This window comes from Hypanus sabinus, chromosome X2 (genome assembly GCF_030144855.1).
Source record: "Hypanus sabinus isolate sHypSab1 chromosome X2, sHypSab1.hap1, whole genome shotgun sequence".
Classification (NCBI taxonomy): Eukaryota; Metazoa; Chordata; class Chondrichthyes; order Myliobatiformes; family Dasyatidae; genus Hypanus; species Hypanus sabinus.
The window spans coordinates 8,418,911-8,440,675 of NC_082739.1; the positions used below are offsets into that span (position 1 = coordinate 8,418,911).

Consider the following 21,765-nt stretch of genomic DNA (forward strand, 5'->3'; position numbering starts at 1 on the left):
TGAAGGGAAAGATAGGGTGGAAGAATGAAGTGAGAAGCTGGGAGGAGAGACATGGAAGAGGTGAGAGCTGAAGAAGGAATCTGATAGGACAGGATAGTGCAGCATGGAGAGAGGAGGGACACTAAATAAGATATTTTGTTTTTAACTATCTTGATATTTTTATTTGTTTGTGATTCTCTCAGCTGCATCGTGGAGACTTCTGGAGATTTTTCACCTGAAACATTGCTGACTGGGGCTGGTGTGGCTTGCGAGAGACTCAGTGAAAAATGCCAGTGGGCACTCTAATCAACGCCTCTGTCCTTACTCTGTCAATCCTGTTTTGTATCTTTAGCTACACAGCCTGCACTAATGACAGGGAGAAACCAGGCTTCCACATTACTTATTGTAGGAAGTATGGCCTGAGGTTATAATTACAGACACTCCATGATCAGAGTGTGGGTAGAATCATTTTTAGTGGCACAAAAAAATCAAGCGCTGCTTGAATATTCCAGGCTGTTAAATGTTACCTTGGGTGATGTATTCACATTGATTATCATTAGCAAAACAGAACATTCCACCTTAACACAAATGTCAAGGTGTTTAAATGGCTGCTACAGGAAGGGATGTGTGATGACTCAATTAAGGATTTTATTCATGAATCTTTGAGCATTTTGTGCTCAGTATGTGGGAGTGGCTCAGCTCAGATGTTCAAAAACATTGTTTTCTGCGCAAGCTGTTTATCAACAACAGTTCCACTGGTTCTTGCGTGCTTCTGCTTTTAAAGTGAACTACCCTCCAAAGCAGGAATGCCTGCAGGAGCCCATCTACCCATCCCAGAGCAGCTCTGCCATTGATGAGATCATTCTGAGGAAGACCCAGCTCCAGTTCATCCAAATATATTTAGTTAGCAAGGATCCATCAACCTCCAATGTAAAATGAACAATAATAGATGCTCTCCAGTGCTCCAGTTCCTCCCATATCTCAAAACGTGCAGCAACAAACAGTCTTCTGGAAGTACTCTGTCCATCAGGCAGCATCTGCGAGAAAGGATTGTTGACATTTTCAAGCCAAAACCCGGTACCAGGACCTCAACCTGAAACTTCGACTTCTTTCCTCACACAGATCTGCTGATTCTGCTCAACACGTTGAGCTCCTCCAGCAGATTGGTGGTTGTTCCAGATCCCAGCATCTGCACTCTCTAGCGTTTCCCAAGGCGTGTAGGCTCGTAAGTAGTTAGCCACTATAAGTAGCCTCTACTTGGTAGGTGTACAGTAGAACTCGGGATGAGATGGTAGGAATGGGGAAGAATAAATTGGGATTACAGTAATTGATGGGTTTTTTGTGGTGTCACAGGGCCAAAGGTCCTGTCTCCATGTTCTGTCACAACCAGTTTGCAAAACATAATCCTAGAGAAATTGACCAGAAATTCTCTCCCAGATGAAGGAAGAACATTGATCAGTGTTTGAGAGAAGAGAGGAGAACACCTACTCTTGTCTTATGAAAGAAGTAGTGTGGTTAGTGCAATGCTTTACAGTGCCTGCTATTTAAGGTGGGGGTTCAATTCTCACCGTCCTCTATAAGGTGTTTATACATTCTTCCTGTGACCATGTGGGTTTCCTTTCACATTCCAAAGACATGTTGGTTATGGTTAATTAATTGTAGATGTGGTATGTTTGCACCGGAAGTGTGGCAACACTTGTGGGCTTGCTGATTTGATTCGACACAAAACAACACACTTCACTGTATGTTTTGACATACGTGACAAATAAAACTGATCTTTAATCTTGAGAATACCCCTTAGTATAATGCAGCAACCACTAGTGATTTTGTGTGTCAGTCTGCGTGAAGTAAAAGTAAGGCTCGCATTTATACGCTGCTTTTCACATAATCAAAACTTTCCAAATATTTTGTAGCCAATGAAGCACTCTGAAGTGTAATTAGTGTTGATTTGTAGGAAATGTTGTGCTTAATTTGTGAGAATAACATCTCACAAACAACAGGGTGAAACATGGCCAGCTAGTCTGTTATTAGGTGTATAGCATTATAAATATTGGCCAGGATACTGGATAGAACACTTTGAAATTGTGCAATCATTAGTGTAGACTTGAGAGAGCAGATGAAGACTCAGTTTAACTTCTGAGTTAAAGCCCCTCCACCAGAGTGTTGGCCTACACCTTGGCATTCAGGTCTATTGAACGTTGTGCCCCAGGGACAAGAGGGAACTTTTGAAAAATAACTCCTTTGCTTTGAAATGGTTTGGCATGTGCTCAGGTTGTGAACTGCATTTTAAAAATGAAAGTTCTTCACCAGTTCTTGCTGCTTCCTCACACCACTGTGGGCCGAAGGACCTGTTCTGTGGTCTATGTTCTAATTTTGGGAATCTCGGGTGCTGTTTGAGGAGACTATACAACATACAACATGGAACAGCACAGGTCATGATTTTGTACCAAACTTTTAACCTACTCCAAGATCAATCTAATCCTTCTCTCCCACAGAGACCTCCATTTTTCTTTCATCCATGTGCCTATCTTGGAGTTTCATACATTTTTCTACGTTACCTCGACAACCACCCTGGCAGTGCATCCCATGCACTTACACACTCTATGTAAAAAGCCTACTTCTACAACCCCTTATACTTCAATCATGTTAAAGGTATGTTCTCTCATATTAACCATTGCTGTCCTGAGAAAAAGGAGCAAGCTGTCCAGTCTCTCTATGCCTCTTTTCATCTTACACTCCCTCCTCTACCAAATCAGCTCTCATCCTCCTTTGCTCCAAGGAGAAAAGCCCTAACTTGCTCAACCTATTCTCATAAGACATGTTTTCTAATCCACGCAACATCCTGGTAAATCTCATCAGCACCCTTTCTAAAACAATCACATCCTTCCTATAATGAGGCAATCAGAACTGAACACAATATTCCAAGTGTGGTCTAACCAGATTTTTATTGAGCTGCAATTTTACCTCACAGCTCTTGAACTCTTCTCCTGAGTAAAGAAGGCCAACACACCATAGACATTCTTAACCACTATCAATTTGTGTGGTAACTTTGAGGGATCTATGGACTTGGACCCCAAGATCTCTCTGTTCCTTCATACTGCTAAGAATCCTTGAATTGTTTCTTCAAGCCCAACCTTCCACAGTACGTCACTGCACAATTTTCTGGATTCAACTCCATCTGCCACTACTCAGCACATCGTTCCATCCTGTCAATGTCCCATTGTAACCTATGACAGCCTTCTACACCATCTACAACACCAACAGACTTTGTGTCATCGGCAAACTTACTAACTTCTACTTCCTCATCTAAGTCATCTATAAAAGTCACAAAGAACAGTGGTCCCAGAACAGATCCCTGCAGAACATCACTGGTCACCAATCTCAAAGCAGAATATGCTCCATCTACAGCTACACTGTGCCTTCTGTGGGCATGCCAATTCTGAACCCACAGAACCAAGTTTCTCTTGAAGTTTCTCCAAGTATTTTGCATAGTAGGGGAATTAAGGGTTATGGGGAAAAGGCAGGTAGGTGGAAATGAATCCATGGTCAGATCAGTCATGATCTTATTGAATGGCGGAGCAGGCTCGATGGGCCGGATGGCCGTCACCTGCTCCTATTTCTTATGCTCCTATGTTGATCACATGTCTCTTGACTCTGAATGAACTTCCCATGGGGAACCTTATTGAATGCCTTACTAAAATCCATATACAGCACATCCACTGCTCTACCTTCATCAATTTGTTTGACATGTTCTCTCTGTGATTGCGTGGGTTTACTCCTGGAGCTCCAGTTTCTACCCAGATCTCAACAATAAACTGGTAGGTTAATTGCATCAGAGGAGACCAATGTCAAAATGAATGGTCAATTGTGAGAAAGAATAAGTTGCAGGAATACAGGGAAAGCAGAGTGAGTCATCATGCACAGAATGGACTCCACTGTGTCATTAGAGATATCAAACAATCAATCAGGCCTACATTGTGTTGGGTCTGGAACTTAGCCACGAGAATGTGATCAAACCTTGGGATTCTTGCAAGAGAGTAGAAGAGATTATCTGGCTGGCACTGGTGAGTTCCCAGTTCAAATACTGGAGGGCATAGCTTTAAGCCAAGAGGGGGAACGTTTAAGGAAGATGAGTGGGAAAAACTGTTTACACATGGTGGTACCTGTAATGCACTCCCATGAGTGGGTGTGGAAGCAGACATGACAGTGGCGTCTAGACGTATACTAAGCACGAGGGGAATGGAGGAATATGGATCATATTCAGATGGGAAGGCAGATGGGAATAGTTTCATTTATCATCATGGCTAGCACAGACATCCTGGCCAAAAGGCCTGTTTCTGAGTATTCTATTTTCTATGTTATCCTCTCCCCATCCCTGCTGGAATTCTCATGGAGCTGGGAGTTCCAGAGAATCCCGAGCATTTATGCTTGGAAATCCACTCATGGATTCCACATGGTAAGATTATTTTACTTTATTCAACATTTTGGGGTGCCATGGTAGCTTAGGGGTTAGTGCGATGCTATTACAGCTCGGGGCGTCAGAGTTCAAAGTTCAATCCCAACATCCTCTGTAAGCAAGATTGTGTGTTCCTTCCCGTGTGTGGGTGTTCTGACTTTCTCCTACAGTCTAAAGACGTACTGTTTAGTATGTTATTGGTTATTGTAAATTGTCCTGTGATTCAGCTAGGGTGAAATTAGTGGGTTGCCGGGTGGCGTGATTCGAAGAGCCATTAGGGCCTGGTCTGCGCTGTATCTCTAAATCAATTTTAAATGGTTAAAGAAGCTTTGTGTTTTTAGTTGGTTTTATTACATTGAGAGATACCGCTTAAACCACTTTTGGTTTCAGGACAGCCACTGTTGACATGCCATCAGTGGAAAGAATGTGGTTTAAATTTTACTTCACAGGATGGGTCTAGTTGTCCAGTGCAGTACTGAGTGAGTGTTATATTGTTGGATCTGTCATTATTTGGATGAGCCGTCAATCCAGGACCCCAGCTGTCCTCCAAAATGGATGTAAAGAAGTAATTCCTACAGGAATTCACACCAATGTCCTGGCCAATATTTATCCCTCACTATGTTAAAAAAAGGGAGGTCATATAGCTTTTTTGGGCATCTTGCTCTTTATTAACATAGTTCCTACATTACAACAGTGACTCTACTATTTTGGCTGTGATTTGTGACTTTCTGAGGTCAGGAAATGAGTATGTAAATGCAAGACTTTTTAAAATTTCTATAGAGGTACAATGGAGAGCATTCTGACAGGTTGCATCACTGTCTGGTATGGAGGGGCTACTGCACAGGATCAAAATAAGCTACAGAAGGTTGTAAATTTAGTCGGTTCCATCGTGGGTACTAGCCTACAAAGTACCCAGGACACCTTTAGGGAGCAGAGTCTCAGAAAGGCAGCATCCATTATTAAGGACCCCCAGCACCCAGGGCATGTCCTTTTCTCACTGTTACCATCAGGTAGGAGGTACAGAAGCCTGAAGGCACACACTCAGCGATTCAGGAACAGCTTCTTACCCCCTGCCATCCCATTTCTAAATGGACATTGAACCCTTGGACAATACCCCACTTTCTTATATATATTATTTCTGTTTTCTGCATGATTTTTAATCTATTCAATATACATATACTGTAATTGATTTACTTATTTATTTATTATTATTATTTTGTTTATTTCTTCCATATTATGTATTGCATTGAACTACTGCTGCTAAGTTAACAAATTTCATGACACATGTCAGTGATAATAAACCTGATTCTGATTCTGAATTTTAGAAAGAAAAGAATTCCTATAGTCCATCAGAACGTATGTCTCTGAAAGAAGCCAATTTTTACATCATAATGGAGCTGCCATTTTTGCCTCTCCCATCCCACAACCTGGAGGCACTTTTCTGGAACTGCATTATGGATCTTGTGCTTACAAAGCTCAACACTACTTCCTGCAGCCTTGTAGAGATAATTGGTCTGGAAGCAGTGACCCGAAGCTTTCAGAAGACTGAGGTTTGCTTCAGCTGTTTCCAGGCCCCGATGAAAAAAACAGACATGCTCCCTATGCTCCTGCACCCTCAGGAATAGAGACGCCTTTGCAATCTCTCAGTTACCAAAGTCTCCATCTCTGATTCTCATCCCTGGCACACTGAGATAACAGGGCAATAATAACATAAGAGCCACATCCCAATCTAGCAGCACTTTTCCTCCACTATCAGATTTCTGAACGGTCCATGAACCTCACCAGCCCTCTCAAGCACTTTATTTATTTATTTTGCTTTTTTCTTGTAACCTATAGTATTTTTTTATGGCTTGCATTGTGCTACTGCCACAAAAAACAACACATCTCATAACATATGTCAGTAATAACAAACTTGATTCTGATGCAAATCTATCAGAAAGGCTTTTTCAGACAACCCCTACAAACTGCTGGACCTTCAAGAAAGTATGACGGACAGAAACAGAATTCAGATAAGCATAAGAATTCAAAAGGCATGAACAACAATTTCTCCTTCTGGTAATCTTTCCTCCCACTTCCCTCTTCTTCTATTCCTCACTCTGTCCACTTATCTCTTCTCGACAGCCTATCACCTCCCCCTGGTATCCCTCCTTCTTCCCTTTCTCCCATTGTCCACTCTCCTCTCCTATCAGATTCCTTCCTCTCCACCCTCCTGCCTTCACCTATCACCTTCTGGCTATCCCTCATCCACTCCCCCACCCCACCATCTTTTTATTCTGGCATCTCTCCCCCTTCCTTCTCGGTTCTGAAAAGGGCCTCAGCCCAAGATGTTGAGTGTTTATTCATTTCCTTAGATGTTACCTGACCTGCTGAGTTCGTCCAGCATTTGGATTTCCAGCATCTGCATAATCTTTTGTGCTTATGATTTAGATAAACATGTACATATCACTGGCCCCGGAAACTCAAAATGCCATTGCCTTCATAAATAAGTCAAAAAGACAAGCAAAATAAGTAGAACCTAGTTCCTAAGTTTCATAAGCCTTTACTTCTTTCCCATCTGGTGATTCCCGCAGCTTTCAGTAGCCACACATCGTCCTCAGAAAATCCACTCCTCATGCATTGGCTGGTCATTGACTTTCTGTCATCAACTACTAGAAAACAAACAATCGCTGGAGGAACTCAGTAGGTTGAACAGTATCTGTGGGAGGAAAGGAAAAGGCAGGACGATAGCACAGTGGCTAGTGTAATGCTTTGCAGTGCCAGCGACCTAGGGTCAATTCTGCCGCTGTCTGTAAAGCGTTTGTACGTTCTCCCTGTGACCAAGTGGGCTTCCTCTGGGTGCTCCTGTTTCTGCCCCCATTCCAAAGACACATGGGTTAACATTAGTGAGTCGTGGGCAAGTTACATTGGTGCCAGAAGCATGGCGAGCATTACAGGCTGTCCCAGTGCATCCTCAGACAGTGTCGGTTGTTGACGCAAATGACACACTTCATTGTATGTTTTGAGGTTTCAATGCAAAAGTTCAAAGTAATTTTATTATCAAAGTACATATATGTCACCATATATGACCCTGAGGTTCATTTTCTTGCCGATATACTCTATAATTCTATAATCGAATAAAATGCAACAAATAAAACTAATCTTTATCTTCCTCATCTTTGGTGCCAAAACCTTGCAGGTCCTAATGATAGGTTTTGACCCAAAGCCACAGATGCTGTTTGACCCATTCAGTTCCTCGGTCAGATTGTTTATTGGTCGAGATTGCAGCATCTGCAATCTCTTGTTTCTCCAGAATTCACTCATTCCCCTGTATATTGCTGATATTCCTGTCTTACTCAATTACATGAGACAATCTTGCTAACAGTTAATAGTTCATGCCAGTGCTTAAGGTCTACATAAGCTTGACTTCATCCCAACCTATTAGCACATCCCACTTTTCCTCCTGTACGAAGCAAACTGTTAAATCTGCCAGTGCTCATCGCCCCAACTGTTCCAAGCATTATGATCCCAAGCACTAAGTGTTTTACAACCAATCTGATGTATTCTTGAATCATATGCACTGGTGTAATATAGGGAAACATGACAGCAAGTTCCCTCAGACAGCGTAGTGGTGATGACCTGGTTACTGTTTCCAAGGGTTTGGTTATTATTGGATAAACATTGGCCCAGAATCCAGTCAGAAAATCTGGTGTTCTTTGAAGCATGCTGTGGGACAGTTTAGTGTTACAAGGAACAGTCCAGGCGAAACTGTGTAACACACATGAATACATAATTAGAGAATCTGTAAGTACTTACAATGCAAGATCAAACAGCTGGTGGGGAAACAAAAGGGCAGATTGCCTAATAATGCCAGATGTGCCGAACAGACCCTCTGGATATTTGATTTAACTGGCCTATCACTCAGGCTTTTGTTTTACAGGGTAGGTTACTGTGTAAATACAGCTGGAGTAGTGATAACCCAATCCATCAGGAATCTGTAGACGGCAAGGTACGAGGCATCCTCTCACCTCTTTCTAACATTTGATAGAATTGGTGAGTGATTAAGCCCAGATAGAGGCCATTTCATCCACTGTGCCGGTGCAGAGTCAGAGTCACACAGTACACAAAAATGCGCCTGTCAGTCCATGCTGACTTTTTCACCCATTCACACTCAGCCTGTTTGCTCACACAGCGACTGCTCCTTCTTAAGTATAGTGATAGTGATTCCATCAAGCACTCTGACAGCAAGTTCCAGACAATAACCACTTTCTGCGTAAAAAGCTGTCACCTCAAATACCCTTTAAACACTTTCCACTCACCTTAAACCTATACCCCCTTGTTTTTTGACATGCCTCTCCTGGAAAATACATTCTGATTGCCTCTCACAATTTGATATTACTCTATCAGGGAAAGCAAGCCCATACTATCCACAAAATTCTTTGATCCTGGTGAATCTTCAGTGCGACCACATTCTTCCTCTTGTGTACCAGCCAAAATGGCACACAGTATTTCTAATGTTGTCTGACCTGGATTTTGTAAAGCTGAAACACAACACCCCAATTTTTATATCCAATGTCCTGATTTCTGAAGATAAGCATGTCAGATGTCTTCTCCACCACCCTGTCTATGGTACCGCTACTTTGAGGGAAGACTAGACTTGAACTGCAAGATCCCTCTGAATTCAACATCTGTTAGCACTCTACCATTTACTATATATGTTCTACTCCTATTTGACTTCTTAAAATGCAAGCAGAAGATTCCTTCTTCTCCAGCCCTTAACTTTTTCCACCCACCTGGCTTCACCTATCACCCTCCAGCTAGCCTCCTTCCTCTCCCACCCAACACCTTTTTGATATGGCATCTTCCCTCTTCCTTCTCAGTCCTAAAGAGGATCTTGGCTTGAAACATCCACTGTTTATTCCTTTCCACGGATGCTGCCTGACTCACTGAGTTCCTCCAGCATTCTGTGTGTGTTGCTCCAGCTTTCCAGCATCTGAAGAATTTCTCATGTTTATCAAAATGCATCAGCTCACATTTCAGGTTAACTTCCACCTGCCGATGCTCTGTCCAATTTTCCATCTGATCTCCATCCTGCTGTGGCCTTAGACAATGTCCCTCACTACCCACAATCGCACAACTTAAGTGACATCCACAAATTCAATAAACATCTCTGCAAAGATTATGAGAAAAGGCAGGAAAATGGGGTTGAGATGGAAAATAAATCAGCTATGATGGATTGGCAGAGCTGACTTGATGGGCCGAATGGCCTAATTCTGCTCCTGTGCCTTATGGTTTTATAAATATATATCTCCAAGTTTAATTAGTGATATATCATGGAGTAAGCCTTTCTGGCCTTCTGAGCCATGCCTCCCCAGCAGCCCCTGACAAACCTGACTAACTCTAATGTAATCATGGGACAATTTAAAATGATCTCGGTCACATACTGTATCTGCCCAGTGTCGCTTATATTAATTACAGGCATCTCAATGTCCATAACCAGAGGAGATGGAATAGAGTAGGGCTAGGTTTCTCTGTAAGGAGTTTGTACGTTCTCCCTGAGTTCTCGTGGGTTTCCTCCAGGTGCTCCGGTTTCCTCCGATAGATGTTTGGGTTAGTAGGTTAGTTGGTCACATGGATGTAATTGGGTGGCACGGCATGGGTTCATTATGTTGGAACGACTTGTTACCATGCTGTATCTCCAATAAAATACATGAAATAAATATTTCCAACCTGTAACTCAGGGGTGTCAAACTCATTTTAGGTCACGGGCCAGATTGGGCAAAATGCAGCTTCATGCGGGCCGGATCAGTCGGGCGCGTGCGAACGCAGCTTTCATTGCCTCCGTTTTTTCAACCTGTTCTCATGTGTCTCAGTCTCTGCTATAACTACAAAGTGTTTCACTTCACAAATTCCGTTTCTTATGAAGAAGACCGCTGAGCAAGCATTATTTTTATGATTGGTATTAACTTACAATCATAGGCTTCATATCGCCGGGCCATTAATAATTAAAATAATAGATCTATCTAAAATGATCTCACGGGCCGGATATAATTGTACGCCGGGCCAGATATGGCCCACGGGCCTTGAGTTTGACACCTATGCTGTAAATATAATGTGACACATAACTGTCCAAACTCTGTTCAATTGGTAATGGAATGGGAATGAAAGAGCTGCCCTTGGTGATGCTTCGAAAAGCAGGAGCATTGGCGAGCAGCAGATCCTGACCCTATAGGTGGCAAAGTATTCACTGAAAAGGGAGCTATTCAAGACCCGGAAATCAGAGCACTTCAGCCAAATGCACAAACAGGAACAGTCATGGTGAGTTGATAATATGAACAAACCAGGTTGCACATTCAGCAAGCTCTAATGAGTAAGAGTGCAGAATCAGACAGTGCTAAATGACAGGGTCAGTGGGAGACGCTGCAGGTTGAGGCAACATGATGAGGGAGAGTGCAGGGAGAGAGAGTGTAGAGAAAGACATTCAAAAGCGACACAGTGGGACCTAATGGAGTGATATAGATAAGGAGAGGACAGCGGAGCAGGATTACACAGAGGGAACTCCATAGAAGTGAGACTACATTGATTAAAATGTGAGTCATTGATGACATGTGTCAGGACTCCACGATTGTGAATTACATTTATTGGATGTCCCTGGTCCTCAGTTAATGGAAAAAGCTGCATTTTGGTGATGGCTCACGATACCATCCCATCCTCACTGAACAGTAAGGAGGAGCAAAGCTGAAGCCCAATGGGCAAATCATTGGTTGTTTGTAACAGGCTAACTGCAAAGAAAGGCTCCCTATCTAAGGTGCATAAAGCTTTTCCTGTGACTCTTGTTTCTGAGCCAGTTACACAAAGGGTGTGATTCAAAGACTGCTTGTCTAATTTGGGAGCTGGAATAGACCATCTGTTTCAGATCAGGAACACTTCTGTTCTCTGGAAAGAGATTTATGAGAAATTTTTATGGAAAGAAGAATAGAAATTTCATTTTATTGTACTCTTCATAGTCTTCAGGATATCAAAGGTTACAGGGTGAAGGCAGGTGAATGAGGTCGAGAGGGATAATACATCAGCCATGATGTCTTATAAGACATAGGGGCAGAATTAGGCCATTTGGCCCATCGAGTCTGCTCCACCATTTCATCATGGCTGATCCATTTTTCCTTTCAGCCCCAATCTCTATCCTTCCCCCCCTACCCTGTATCCCTTCATGCCCTGACCAATCAAGAATATATCAACCTCTGCCTTAAAAATACATACAGACTTGGCCTCCACAGATTCACCACTCTCTGGCTAAAGAGAGTGCCTTATGGTCTTATGGTTTCAAGATTGGGTAGATAGGAAGAACCTATTTTCCTTGGGAAGGTGTCTAAAACAAAATGGATAGATATAAGGCAATAGGCAAAAAGTTTGTAGGGATATTCTATAAGGGGGAACACACACAAAATGCTGGTGGAACGCAGCAGGCCAGGTAGGGAGAAGCACTGTCGACATTTCGGGCCGAGACCCTTCGTCAGGACTAACTGAAAGGAAAGATAGTAAGAGATTTGAAAGTAGGAGGGCGAGGAGAAAATGCGAAATGATAGGAGAAGACCGGAGGGGGTGGTGTGAAGCTGAGAGCCAGAAAGGTGATTGGCAAAAGGGATATAGAGCTGGAGAAAGGAAAGGGTCATGGGATGGGAGAAAGAAAGGGGGAGGGGAGCACCAGAGGGAGATGGAGAACAGGCAGAGTGATGGGCAGAAAGAGAGAAAAAAAAGGAGGAGGGGGAGAAAACTAAATATATCAGGGATGGGGTAAGAAGGGGAGGAGGGGCATTAACGGAAGTTAGAGAAGTCAATGTTCATGCCATCAGGTTGGAAGCTACCCAGCCAGTATACAAGGTGTTGTTCCTCCAACCTGAGTGTGGCTTCATCTTGACAGTAGAGGAGGCCATGGATAGACATATCAGAATGGAAGTGTAAGGGCAAGTGTAGCACTTGTTCCGCTTACAAGGATAAGTGCCAGGAGGGAGATCGCCTACCATCCCACCAGCCTCTAGGTCCAAAATGTAATTCACTGAACACCTATGCTCTGTCCGCCAGAGAAAGCAGGATCTCCCAGTGGCCACACATTTTAATTCCACGTCCCATTCCCATTCTGATATGTCTATCCATGGCCTCCTCTACTGTCAAGATGAAGCCACACTCAGGTTGGAGGAACAACACCTTGTATACTGGCTGGGTAACCTCCAACCTGATGGCATGAACATTGACTTCTCTAACTTCCATTAATGCCCCTCCTCCCCTTCTTACCCCATCCCTGATATATTTAGTTTTCTCCCCCCTCCTTTTTTTTCTCTCTTTCTGCCCATCACTTTGCCTGTTCTCCATCTCCCTCTGGTAGTCCCCTCCCCCTTTCTTTCTCCCTAGGCCTCCTGTCCCATGATCCTTTCCCTTCACCAGCTCTGTATCCCTTTTGCCAATCACCTTTCCAGCTCTCAGCTTCACCCCACCCCCTCCGGTCTTCTCCTATCATTTTGCATTTCCCCCTCCCACTACTTTCAAATCTCTTACTATCTTTCCTTTCAGTTAGTCCTGACGAAGGGTCTTGGCCCGAAACGTCAACAGTGCTTCTTCCTATAGATGCTGCCTGACCTGCTGTGTTCCACCAGCATTTTGTGTGTGTTGTTCGAATTTCCAGCATCTGCAGATTTCCTCGTGTTTACTATAAGGGGGGATTTTGTTCCTGGTCACCACAGGAAGGGTGTGGTGGCATAGAGAGAATGCTGCAGAGATTTACCAGGACGTTGCCTGGAACGGAGTGTTTACTATAAGGAGAGATTGGACGGACTAGGTTTAGTTTCACTTGAATGCAGGAAGCTAAGCGATTCATAAAGTTAGTTTAGGGAGGATAGAGTCTTTTTTTTCCCAGGGCAGCAGAGTCCAGAACGAGATTGCATAGATTTAAGGTGAGAGGGAAGAGATTTGCAGGAGCTCTGAGGGGTAGGCTTTTCATACAGAGTATGGTGAGTACAGGAAGGAGCTGTCAGAGGAAGTGGTGGAGCCAGACACAGTTACAACATCTAAAAGGTATTTGGGCAGCTCCTTGGAAAGGAAAGAAGAAGAGGGATACAGACCTAATGCAGGCAAATGGGATTAGCACAGATTTGCATCAAGGTTGGCATGGACGAAGTGGGATAAAGGGCTTGTTTGCGTGCACTGTGATCCTACGATGAATATAGATACAATTTGATAGTCAGCATGAACATGGTGATCCTAAAGGTCTGTTTCAGGGTCTGTATGTGACTCTGGAGTGGAAACTGAACTCGCAACTTCCTGTCTTGAAGGTGACAGTGCTCCCCACTGAGCCATGGCTGATACTGAAAATGCTGAAGGTATTTAAAACTGGATTCAAAATATAGACAAACCAGTTCCACTGTTATCTGAAATGCTTTGCCATTATAAGACATAGCATCTCTCTTTCTCTGAGGGATCTCATGAGCTCTCACTATGAAAGTATTCCACTTCTTGTTAAATATTCATATCTCAGGATGATCATTAATGTAGACTCTGAAGATAATCTCTGTCTTTTTAACTGAAAACCATATTTTATTTGTCCAGACTTCAATTGGCAAAGAGCTTTATACAAACTCCAGATGCTCGAAAGCTGTGGAATCTCTACCCTATCTCACTCAGGCTTGTTTTCCCACTTCATACTGACTTCCAAATCGTTCTTTGGATCTCATATTTGGTTCTTCACTTTGTCTCGCTCAGCTCTTCCCTAGATTACTGGTTCTGAGTCCTCCATTTTCCCATCTTTCAACCTTTCGCCTCTAGTCTTGAGACTTTCAATATTGTCCCCACCAACTTAAAAGTTCACATTTAAAACTGGCACGCATTTACATCTGCCACAGAGTGATAAAAGTTATCAGTCTGTGATAACATCAGTCTCAGAGCCACAATTACAATCTCGAAAGTATAGAGTACCCTTTTTCTTTCGATGCCTGTCTCTTGCTCTTTGTTTTTCTAGCACAGCCAGACACGGTCCAAATCCAAACAATTCACTAGTATAAAGCTTTACTTGTGACAGTCCTGTTTGAGGTCACATTATGGGTGTGGTCTGTCTGTAATGAACTGGAAGGCATTGAAAAAGAAACAAAGGAATATTTACCGAATTACTGATAAACTCACTGCCTTCATTCAATTTCTGAAGTATCACTCCTTAATGTTCCTTACTATTGACCATTCATTTTTATCCTTTTGTTGAAGAGGTGGTCGTTGTCGGTTGGAAAACAATTTAAGCTGTATCACCAGTTACCCTTGAGAAGGTGGTGAGGAGCTACTTTCTTGAACTGTTCGATACTTCTGGTGAAGGTGCTTCCACAGTGCTGATGGGGAGGTTTTAAACCCAGTGAAGATATATTTCCAAGTCAAAACGGTGAGTCACTTTGAAGGGAACTTGAAGGTCCTGGTGTTCCCATGCATCTGCTGCCTTTGTCCTTGAGGTTACAGGTTTTGGAGATACTGTTGAAGAGCCTTGGTGACTCACTGTGGTATATCTCATAGACACAACAAAGCAAAAGATCTTTTATGCTGTACTCCATTTCAGAAAGATATTTTGCTCCTGTTCCCCTCCCCTTCTCCACTCAAACTGGAAAAAAAAAGTGTGCGAAACCTGCTGTTTTCTATAAATGTGCTCCCTACCTTCTAACTTTACGCAGCCTCTGGTGTGAATAATGTTGACTGTGACACCATAAGACATACGAGTAGAATTAGGCCATTCAGCCCATTGCGTCTTTTCTGCCATTCGGTCATGACTGATTTGTTATCCCTCGAAGCCTTATTCTCCTGCATTCTTCCCGTAATCTTTGATGCCTTTACTAAGCAAGAGCTTATCAAGGCACACAGGCCTATATGGAGTGGACACAAAGTTGCTTCTTAAATCATCAAATTCATCCCCAACATTCAAAACTGGACAAGACTTTGCTGATGACCGAGTCAGCCTTGATTAGGTTCTGCTGTTCAATCTGCTGGAGGTTATGATTGTGGGTCCCTTCACCATCTGTAGCAAACTCAGAAACTCTGTATCAGGCACCCGCTCCATGGTGTCAGTCCTGCACGTTAGGCAAGCAGGCAACAGTTTACATTGAAGTGGAAGATATTAAAGTGGATCATTTTTAGAATTTGAGGTAAGAGCAATAAAATGAAAACAGGAGGAATTTTGTTTTCAGAGCAGTGAAGCTCGGATTAAAAGAATTAAGCATTCCTCCTGGTCCAATTAACTACAGTATATGGCAAGTTAATCCCTTCTATCATATTGCTTGAGAGAATAAACTCAATATGATCACACTAAGGACCAATTAACACTTAAATTACCTTGAATAATAACATTCAAGAAATAGTGTAAACAGGGAACTAATATGCCTGAGAAAATCTCATGTTATCAGAAAGATTTAGAAAATGTTTCCTCTCATTACTATTGTACAAGGTGTTGGTGAGGCTACATTTGGAGTACTGTAGATAGTTTTGGTCCCCTTATGCAAAAAACAGGATAGCCCGGAACTGGAGGCTAATGCCTGTGACGAGAGGGTTGTATTAGGTGGCTAAAGAAACTGGATATATATTCTTATCTTAATGAAACATAAGGTCCTAAGGGAAGCATGGCATGATAGATGTTGAGATGTTTTCACGAGATGGAGCAGCTCAAGCAAGAATACATGGTTACAAAGATAAGGGGTTGTCATTTCAAACTGAAGTGCGTGGGAATTTCTTCTCACCAAGAGTAATGAATGCTTGGAATTCTCAGCCTTGGATAACTGCAAAATTGTGATCATTCTGCTCCAGAGCACTGATCAATAAATCCAAAAATCACCAAACCAGTGCAGATCTGGGGAAGCTCCGCATTATCAGTAGTGTAGACTTCCCTTTGAGACCCTATCCCCAAAGATGAAGGAAAATATCCTAATGTACTGTTCAAAGAATTGCACTGGAGATTATAATGGTGACTGTATTTACTACATTACAATAGTTTAAGCAAACAGAAGTATTCTATTGGCTGTTCAGAGCTTGAGGACATCTTAAGGATTTGGACGGCTGACATAGACGGAAGTCCTTTGTTTTTATTTTCCTTCTTTCAAATCAGAAATGGGGAAACTTAGGATGGGGGCATAGCTCTGAATAGAAGGACATCCCTTTTGAACAGAGATGAGGAGGAACTTCTTTAACCAGATGGTGGTGAATCTTTGGAATTCGTGCCACAGACAGCTGTGGAGACCAAGTCATTAGGTATATTTAAAGTGGAGGTTAATAAGTTCTTGGCTAATAAGGTTGTCACAAGTTATGGGGAGAAGACAGGAGAAAGGGATTGAGAGGTATAATAAATCAGTCATGATGGAATGGTGGAAAAGACTCGATGGGCTGAATGGCCCAATTATACTCCTATGTCTTATGGCTTTATAGTCTTGTTACTCCTCTTTCTTATTCCTGCTCTAGGCCAAATTATTTTTAAAAACTTTTCATTAAATTTCACAGATATAATTGTATCACTAACTATCAAGTCTTCCTCAAAGGCTTCTCCCAAATTTACAATCTCCACCCCAGAGAAGGACAGAAAGGAAATAGATATATCGTCACCTCTAAATTCCCTTCCTTGGTCACTTAAGATAATTGCTTTCATTAAGTGGAGCTTTGGATATAATAGCAGAGATGTTATGGTAAAATAAATGAAATTTGGTTTAGGCCATAGATTAAATATTGTGCACAGTTCTGGTCACCACGCTATAGGGAAGGATGTGATGTACAGAAATGGGTGCAGAGGACATTCACCAGGAAGTTGTATGGGTAGATAATTTCAGTTATGAACAGAGACTGAACAAGTTGAAATAAAAACAGAAACTGCTGGAAATACTCAGCAGGTCCGGCAAAAATTTGCAGGAAAAGAAATAAACTAATGTCTTAAGTCAAAGAACTTTTGCCACAACTGGAAAATATATCAAGTAAAGATAATTTTGTCACAGAGAAGGTGGTAGGAGGGATGGATAGGACAAAGGAAATGTTTGTGATAGGGTGAGACCCAGAATAATGCGTTAGTAGAGTAGTTAGAGGCTGATTATACTTCTTCCTCCATGTTCTAGATTGCTAAGAGCAGGCCTGTGGACCATGCCTAGCAATCTAGCTGTAGGAATAGAGAAAGCCATAATGGACAGTTCAGATGGAAACGCAAATGTGAGTTGACTCAAGTTGGAGAATTCAGTATTGGGTCTGGAAGGCTACAATATACCTAGAAGGAAAATGAGGTGCTGTTCCACAAGCTTGTGTTGAGCAAGTCTAGAGGGTAAAGCCTAAGGGCTAAGTCCAGACTCCATGAGTCCAGAGTAGAAACCTCTGGTTGAAGACTGAGGTCGGTGAGTCTGAAGGTAGAGGCCAGAAGGTTGAGTCTGCGAATCCAGGCCAGGGATTGGAGGCTTGAGGCCTAATGTCTGCAAATCTGAGATTCTGGGGCCAAGGGCTGGAGATCCGGAATTGGCCTGGGCTGGGGTTGAAGGCATGTCTCTATGCGTGAGGGTGGAAAAAGGGCTTGTTCTGCTGTTGTTGTCTTGCCTTGTTATGATGTTGTTGTCGCTGCTGCTTGTTTTGTTCTGCTGAATGTTGCCGGCATGCTTTGTTGGTGCTGCAATGTGTGCGACACCCCGGCACACCTTTGGGGTGTGTTGGTGCTAAATCAAATAAGACATTTCAATATATGTTTCCATGTACAGTACATGTGATAAATAAATCTGAATCTGTCCATAGATTTATAAGAAGGTGATTTAAAATGATAGACAACAATATGAGAATTATGCATTAATCTGAAAAGGTGGAAGGACATCTCCTACAATTACAGGAGAGAGTGTCATAGGACAGACAGTGATAGGAGCAAGATGGTGCCAACGACCAACGTGAGCAACGGCAATGTCCTGCAGACAGTTCACAAAACTACTTCTTCTTCTTTTTAATATACTTCTACTACTAATCTGTGACAATTGGAGCTTGTCATTTACGTTTTGATAATGTTTTTGGGCTGACTGAGCAATGTGCCGCTTTTGATGTCTCTGAAAGAATTCAGCATGGTTGAAAGCAAGGTTGAGAACGGAGTGTGAGGCCTAGTAGCAGAGTGCAAGCCCATAATTGGTTTCATTTCTTGCCAATCTCGCTGATCGCACTGATTAACGTGTTGAGCAAGGTTGAAATAAACGAGGAGGAGAGTGAAAGGCGTCGGTGCCTGTTTGCGTTTGACCGGTCTGTCTCCATCTCGCTCACCGCTGCTGGAGGAAGGTGTAGGAGTCTTGGGTCTTGGGCAAGGTCTGATTTGCACAGTTTGTTGATCGGACTCTGCAGTTCACTTTATATGTGTTTCTGGTTACTCCTGTTTTATTGCTATTTTGTGTGATTTTGATCGGGGGGACCAGCTCTGTAGCCTGCAGTCAACGAATAACACAGCACTAAATTGAACTAAACTGAATTAAATTGAACATTCCCAGACTGTTTCATGGATTCTGTTGTTTGAAGTTTAATATTTGGTATGCTATTCATTCATTTTTTTACCATTTGTGCAAATTTTTTTCTTTTTTTTCCGTGTTGGGTTTTCGGTATTTGTTTTGAACAGGTTCCATAGTGTTTCTTTGTTTCGTGGCTGTCTGTGCAAAGACGAATCTCAGGGTTGTATACTGCATACACACTTTGATAATAAATGTTCTTTGAATCTTTTGACTACTGGGAACCAAACATCTGACAAGTGAGTTGTAAAGGAACAGTTCCTTCAAAATGCTGAAAGGGGAAGAGAGGCAAACATAGTTTTAGTGGTGGAAACCCTGTTGCTGTTTGTGGAAGAAGACTGGTTGAGTGAAGGTGAGGACCCTGGAGGATTTAGCTAAGAGCAGAGCTGTGGGAAATGCATGAACCATGGTCAAGGGCTCACTATGGTAGAGGGGAATCTATGGTTCAGGAAAAGGAAGACATTTCTGATGCACCATCAATAACTCACACTGAGACGTAAGGCGAGATATCGGCTTTTATTGACTGGAAGAAGGAACCAGGAGTGAGTGTCCATCATACTATGTCCTGGAGACTGAGGCCGAGCGTCAGGCCTCAGATCGCCTTTATACAGGGGCCTGTGGGAGGAGCCACAGGAGCAGTCAGCAGGGGGCGTGTCCAGACAGGCACATAGTTCACCACAATTTCAGAGACATCAGTGCAGAAAATATTATCATCAGAACAAATGGAGTGAATAGCGGTTATCGTAACACTTTACAGCGGCAGCTCTAAGACTGGGATTTAATTTCTGCTGCAGTCAGTGAAGAGTTTGTACGTTCTCCTTCGGACTGTGTCCCTGTTTCGTTCTCCCTGTTTCCTCCATGTGCTCCGGTTTCCTCTCACGTTCCAAATATATACAGGTTAGGGTTAGAGTTAGTAAGTTGTGGGTATGCTATGTTGGCACTGGAAGCTTGGCAACACCTGCGGGTTGTCCTCTGATGCACATCTTTGACATAAATGTGCATTTCACTGTATGTTTTTATGTACATATGAAAAATAAAGATAATCTTTATCTTTAAAAATTCAGTGGAGATTGAGGAACTAGGACTAAGGGTTTCAGAGGCAATTTGAGGAAGAACTTTCTCATTCAGAGGGTTGTTTGTCCAGAATTCACTGCCTAAAGAGTTGATGGAGGCAAGTACTTCCACAGCATTTCGAGAGCACTTGAAATGCCATGACATATTGTCATGAATGAGTCTATAGAATGAGTCCTGTGAATTGGGATCAGTATAGATATTTGATACTCAGCACAGATAGGGTGAGCCAATTGGCCTGTCCTAAACTGTGAAACTCTACAACTATATGCCCATTCCAACTTGGAATTACGTCATTGATCCCTCATCAGACTTAGACCTGATGCTGGAGCTCCCTAACACTACGTCACAATGAGTATATTTGTAAGTATACATCAATGCTTTTAGAATATGGCTCAATTGTGCCTTCTGATCACAAAAAGAGATGGAAGTAGATGTTTTGATTGCCAGAAACACTCACATCCCAAGACTGGATGGAAAAAAAAAGATTTTCTTGCAATAAGAAGTTGGGATGTCTTCTGCCTGGCAAACACACCTCACCTTATAAATGCAAGTTTCATATCACATTTAAATGCACATTTTATTTTTTTGATCATTTTCTCTTACCTTGGATTAGGCGCGTGGGCTGTTTCACCTGAACTCCATCGATTGCGCACAGATTCCCGTATGGGTACAGTGTTATAACTCCATTTTGGTTTTCAATATAGCAATGCTGAGCTGCGATACCCGGACCTTGAATGCTGACGTCCTGTGAGGGATTATCCGAGCTGCCAAATGTGGTCTTCCCTGTGAGGAAAGATTGAGAAGAATGTCAGGAGACTCACTCTTCATTTATACATACCAGATGATAACGGAGGCAAAGGCCACTGTAAAACAAGAAAGCCTTGGTGCTCCAAATCCTCTCCGCTCTCCACCACCCACTCCCATATTCCTGCTCCCCAACAGAGAGAAACATTTGGAGATGAAAGAGTCTGGAACTTGGAACAAAAGATTAACCGCTGGAGGTTCTCAGCAGGTCAGGCAGCAGCTGAGAAAGGAAATAGACAGCTGACATTTTAGGTCAAGATCCTTCATCTGGCAGACAGAGTCATCTGCTTTGATATGGTCTGTCCAACCAGGCAGTAAGTTTAAATGGACTGCTTCACCATGGGGAGTATGTGCACTGGGGGCTGACACTCTCCTTACTGAATACTAGAAGTAGGAACCTTGTCACTTGGCCACAACCAGGACGAGGGAACTGAGTCCAAATATACCATCCTCTGTACTGTCACAGGGTATGTACAGCACAGAAAATGGCCCTCTGGCCATTAAAGATCAAAGACTAAAGACTTTCTGGGGAAAGGCCACAGTCTGGAGTGTTGCAGCCACTGGACACTGAGGGGCTGGGTTCTGTGCGTATATTGTTGAAAGCTGAAACGATTCTTAATGATCCACTGTATTGGTCTGATGGCACAATAAAGAGATGTGAACTGATTGTAAGATAGGATCAGATAAGGTTGGCTTTATTTGCCACGTTTACATCGCATATAGTGCAAAATGTCGACTGTGGACTGTGTCAATGACCAACACAGTCCAGGGGTGTGCTGGGGCAATCTGCAAGTGTACCACCTTCTGGCATCCACGTAGCATGCCCACGACGTGCTAACCCTAACCTTATGTCTTTAGAATGTGTGAGGAACTGGGAGCTTCAGGAGGCAACTCATACAATCACAGGGAGAACGTACTAATTCCTTACAGACAGTGGTGGGAGGTGATCCTCGATCACTCATC

The 21,765-nt window shown here is 42.8% G+C and overlaps 1 protein-coding gene and 1 long non-coding RNA gene across 18 annotated transcripts in view; one reads left to right on the forward strand and one right to left on the reverse strand.

Annotated features, from left to right (window-relative positions):
* Window positions 1-21,765, reverse strand: part of phldb1b (pleckstrin homology-like domain, family B, member 1b) — a 394,940-nt gene that overhangs the window by 191,256 nt on the left and 181,919 nt on the right. For all 16 annotated transcript variants that reach the window (XR_009509084.1, XR_009509085.1, XM_059956924.1 and 13 more), the window contains one exon: window positions 20,602-20,781. Coding sequence is in view for 14 of the 16 variants with exons in the window: in XM_059956924.1 (XP_059812907.1) it covers window positions 20,602-20,781 (180 nt within the window). In the remaining 2 variants the exon portion in view is untranslated. The remainder of the gene's footprint in view (window positions 1-20,601; window positions 20,782-21,765) is intronic.
* Window positions 1-21,765, forward strand: part of LOC132385128 (uncharacterized) — a 36,247-nt gene that overhangs the window by 5,217 nt on the left and 9,265 nt on the right. Inside the window, exons 2-3 of one of the 2 annotated variants that reach the window (XR_009509087.1) lie at window positions 14,660-14,828; window positions 20,703-21,395. This is a non-coding gene — a long non-coding RNA (uncharacterized LOC132385128). Of the gene's footprint in view, window positions 1-14,659; window positions 14,829-20,702; window positions 21,396-21,765 lie in introns of those variants that run through there. The other variant, XR_009509086.1, reaches the window with a different exon arrangement.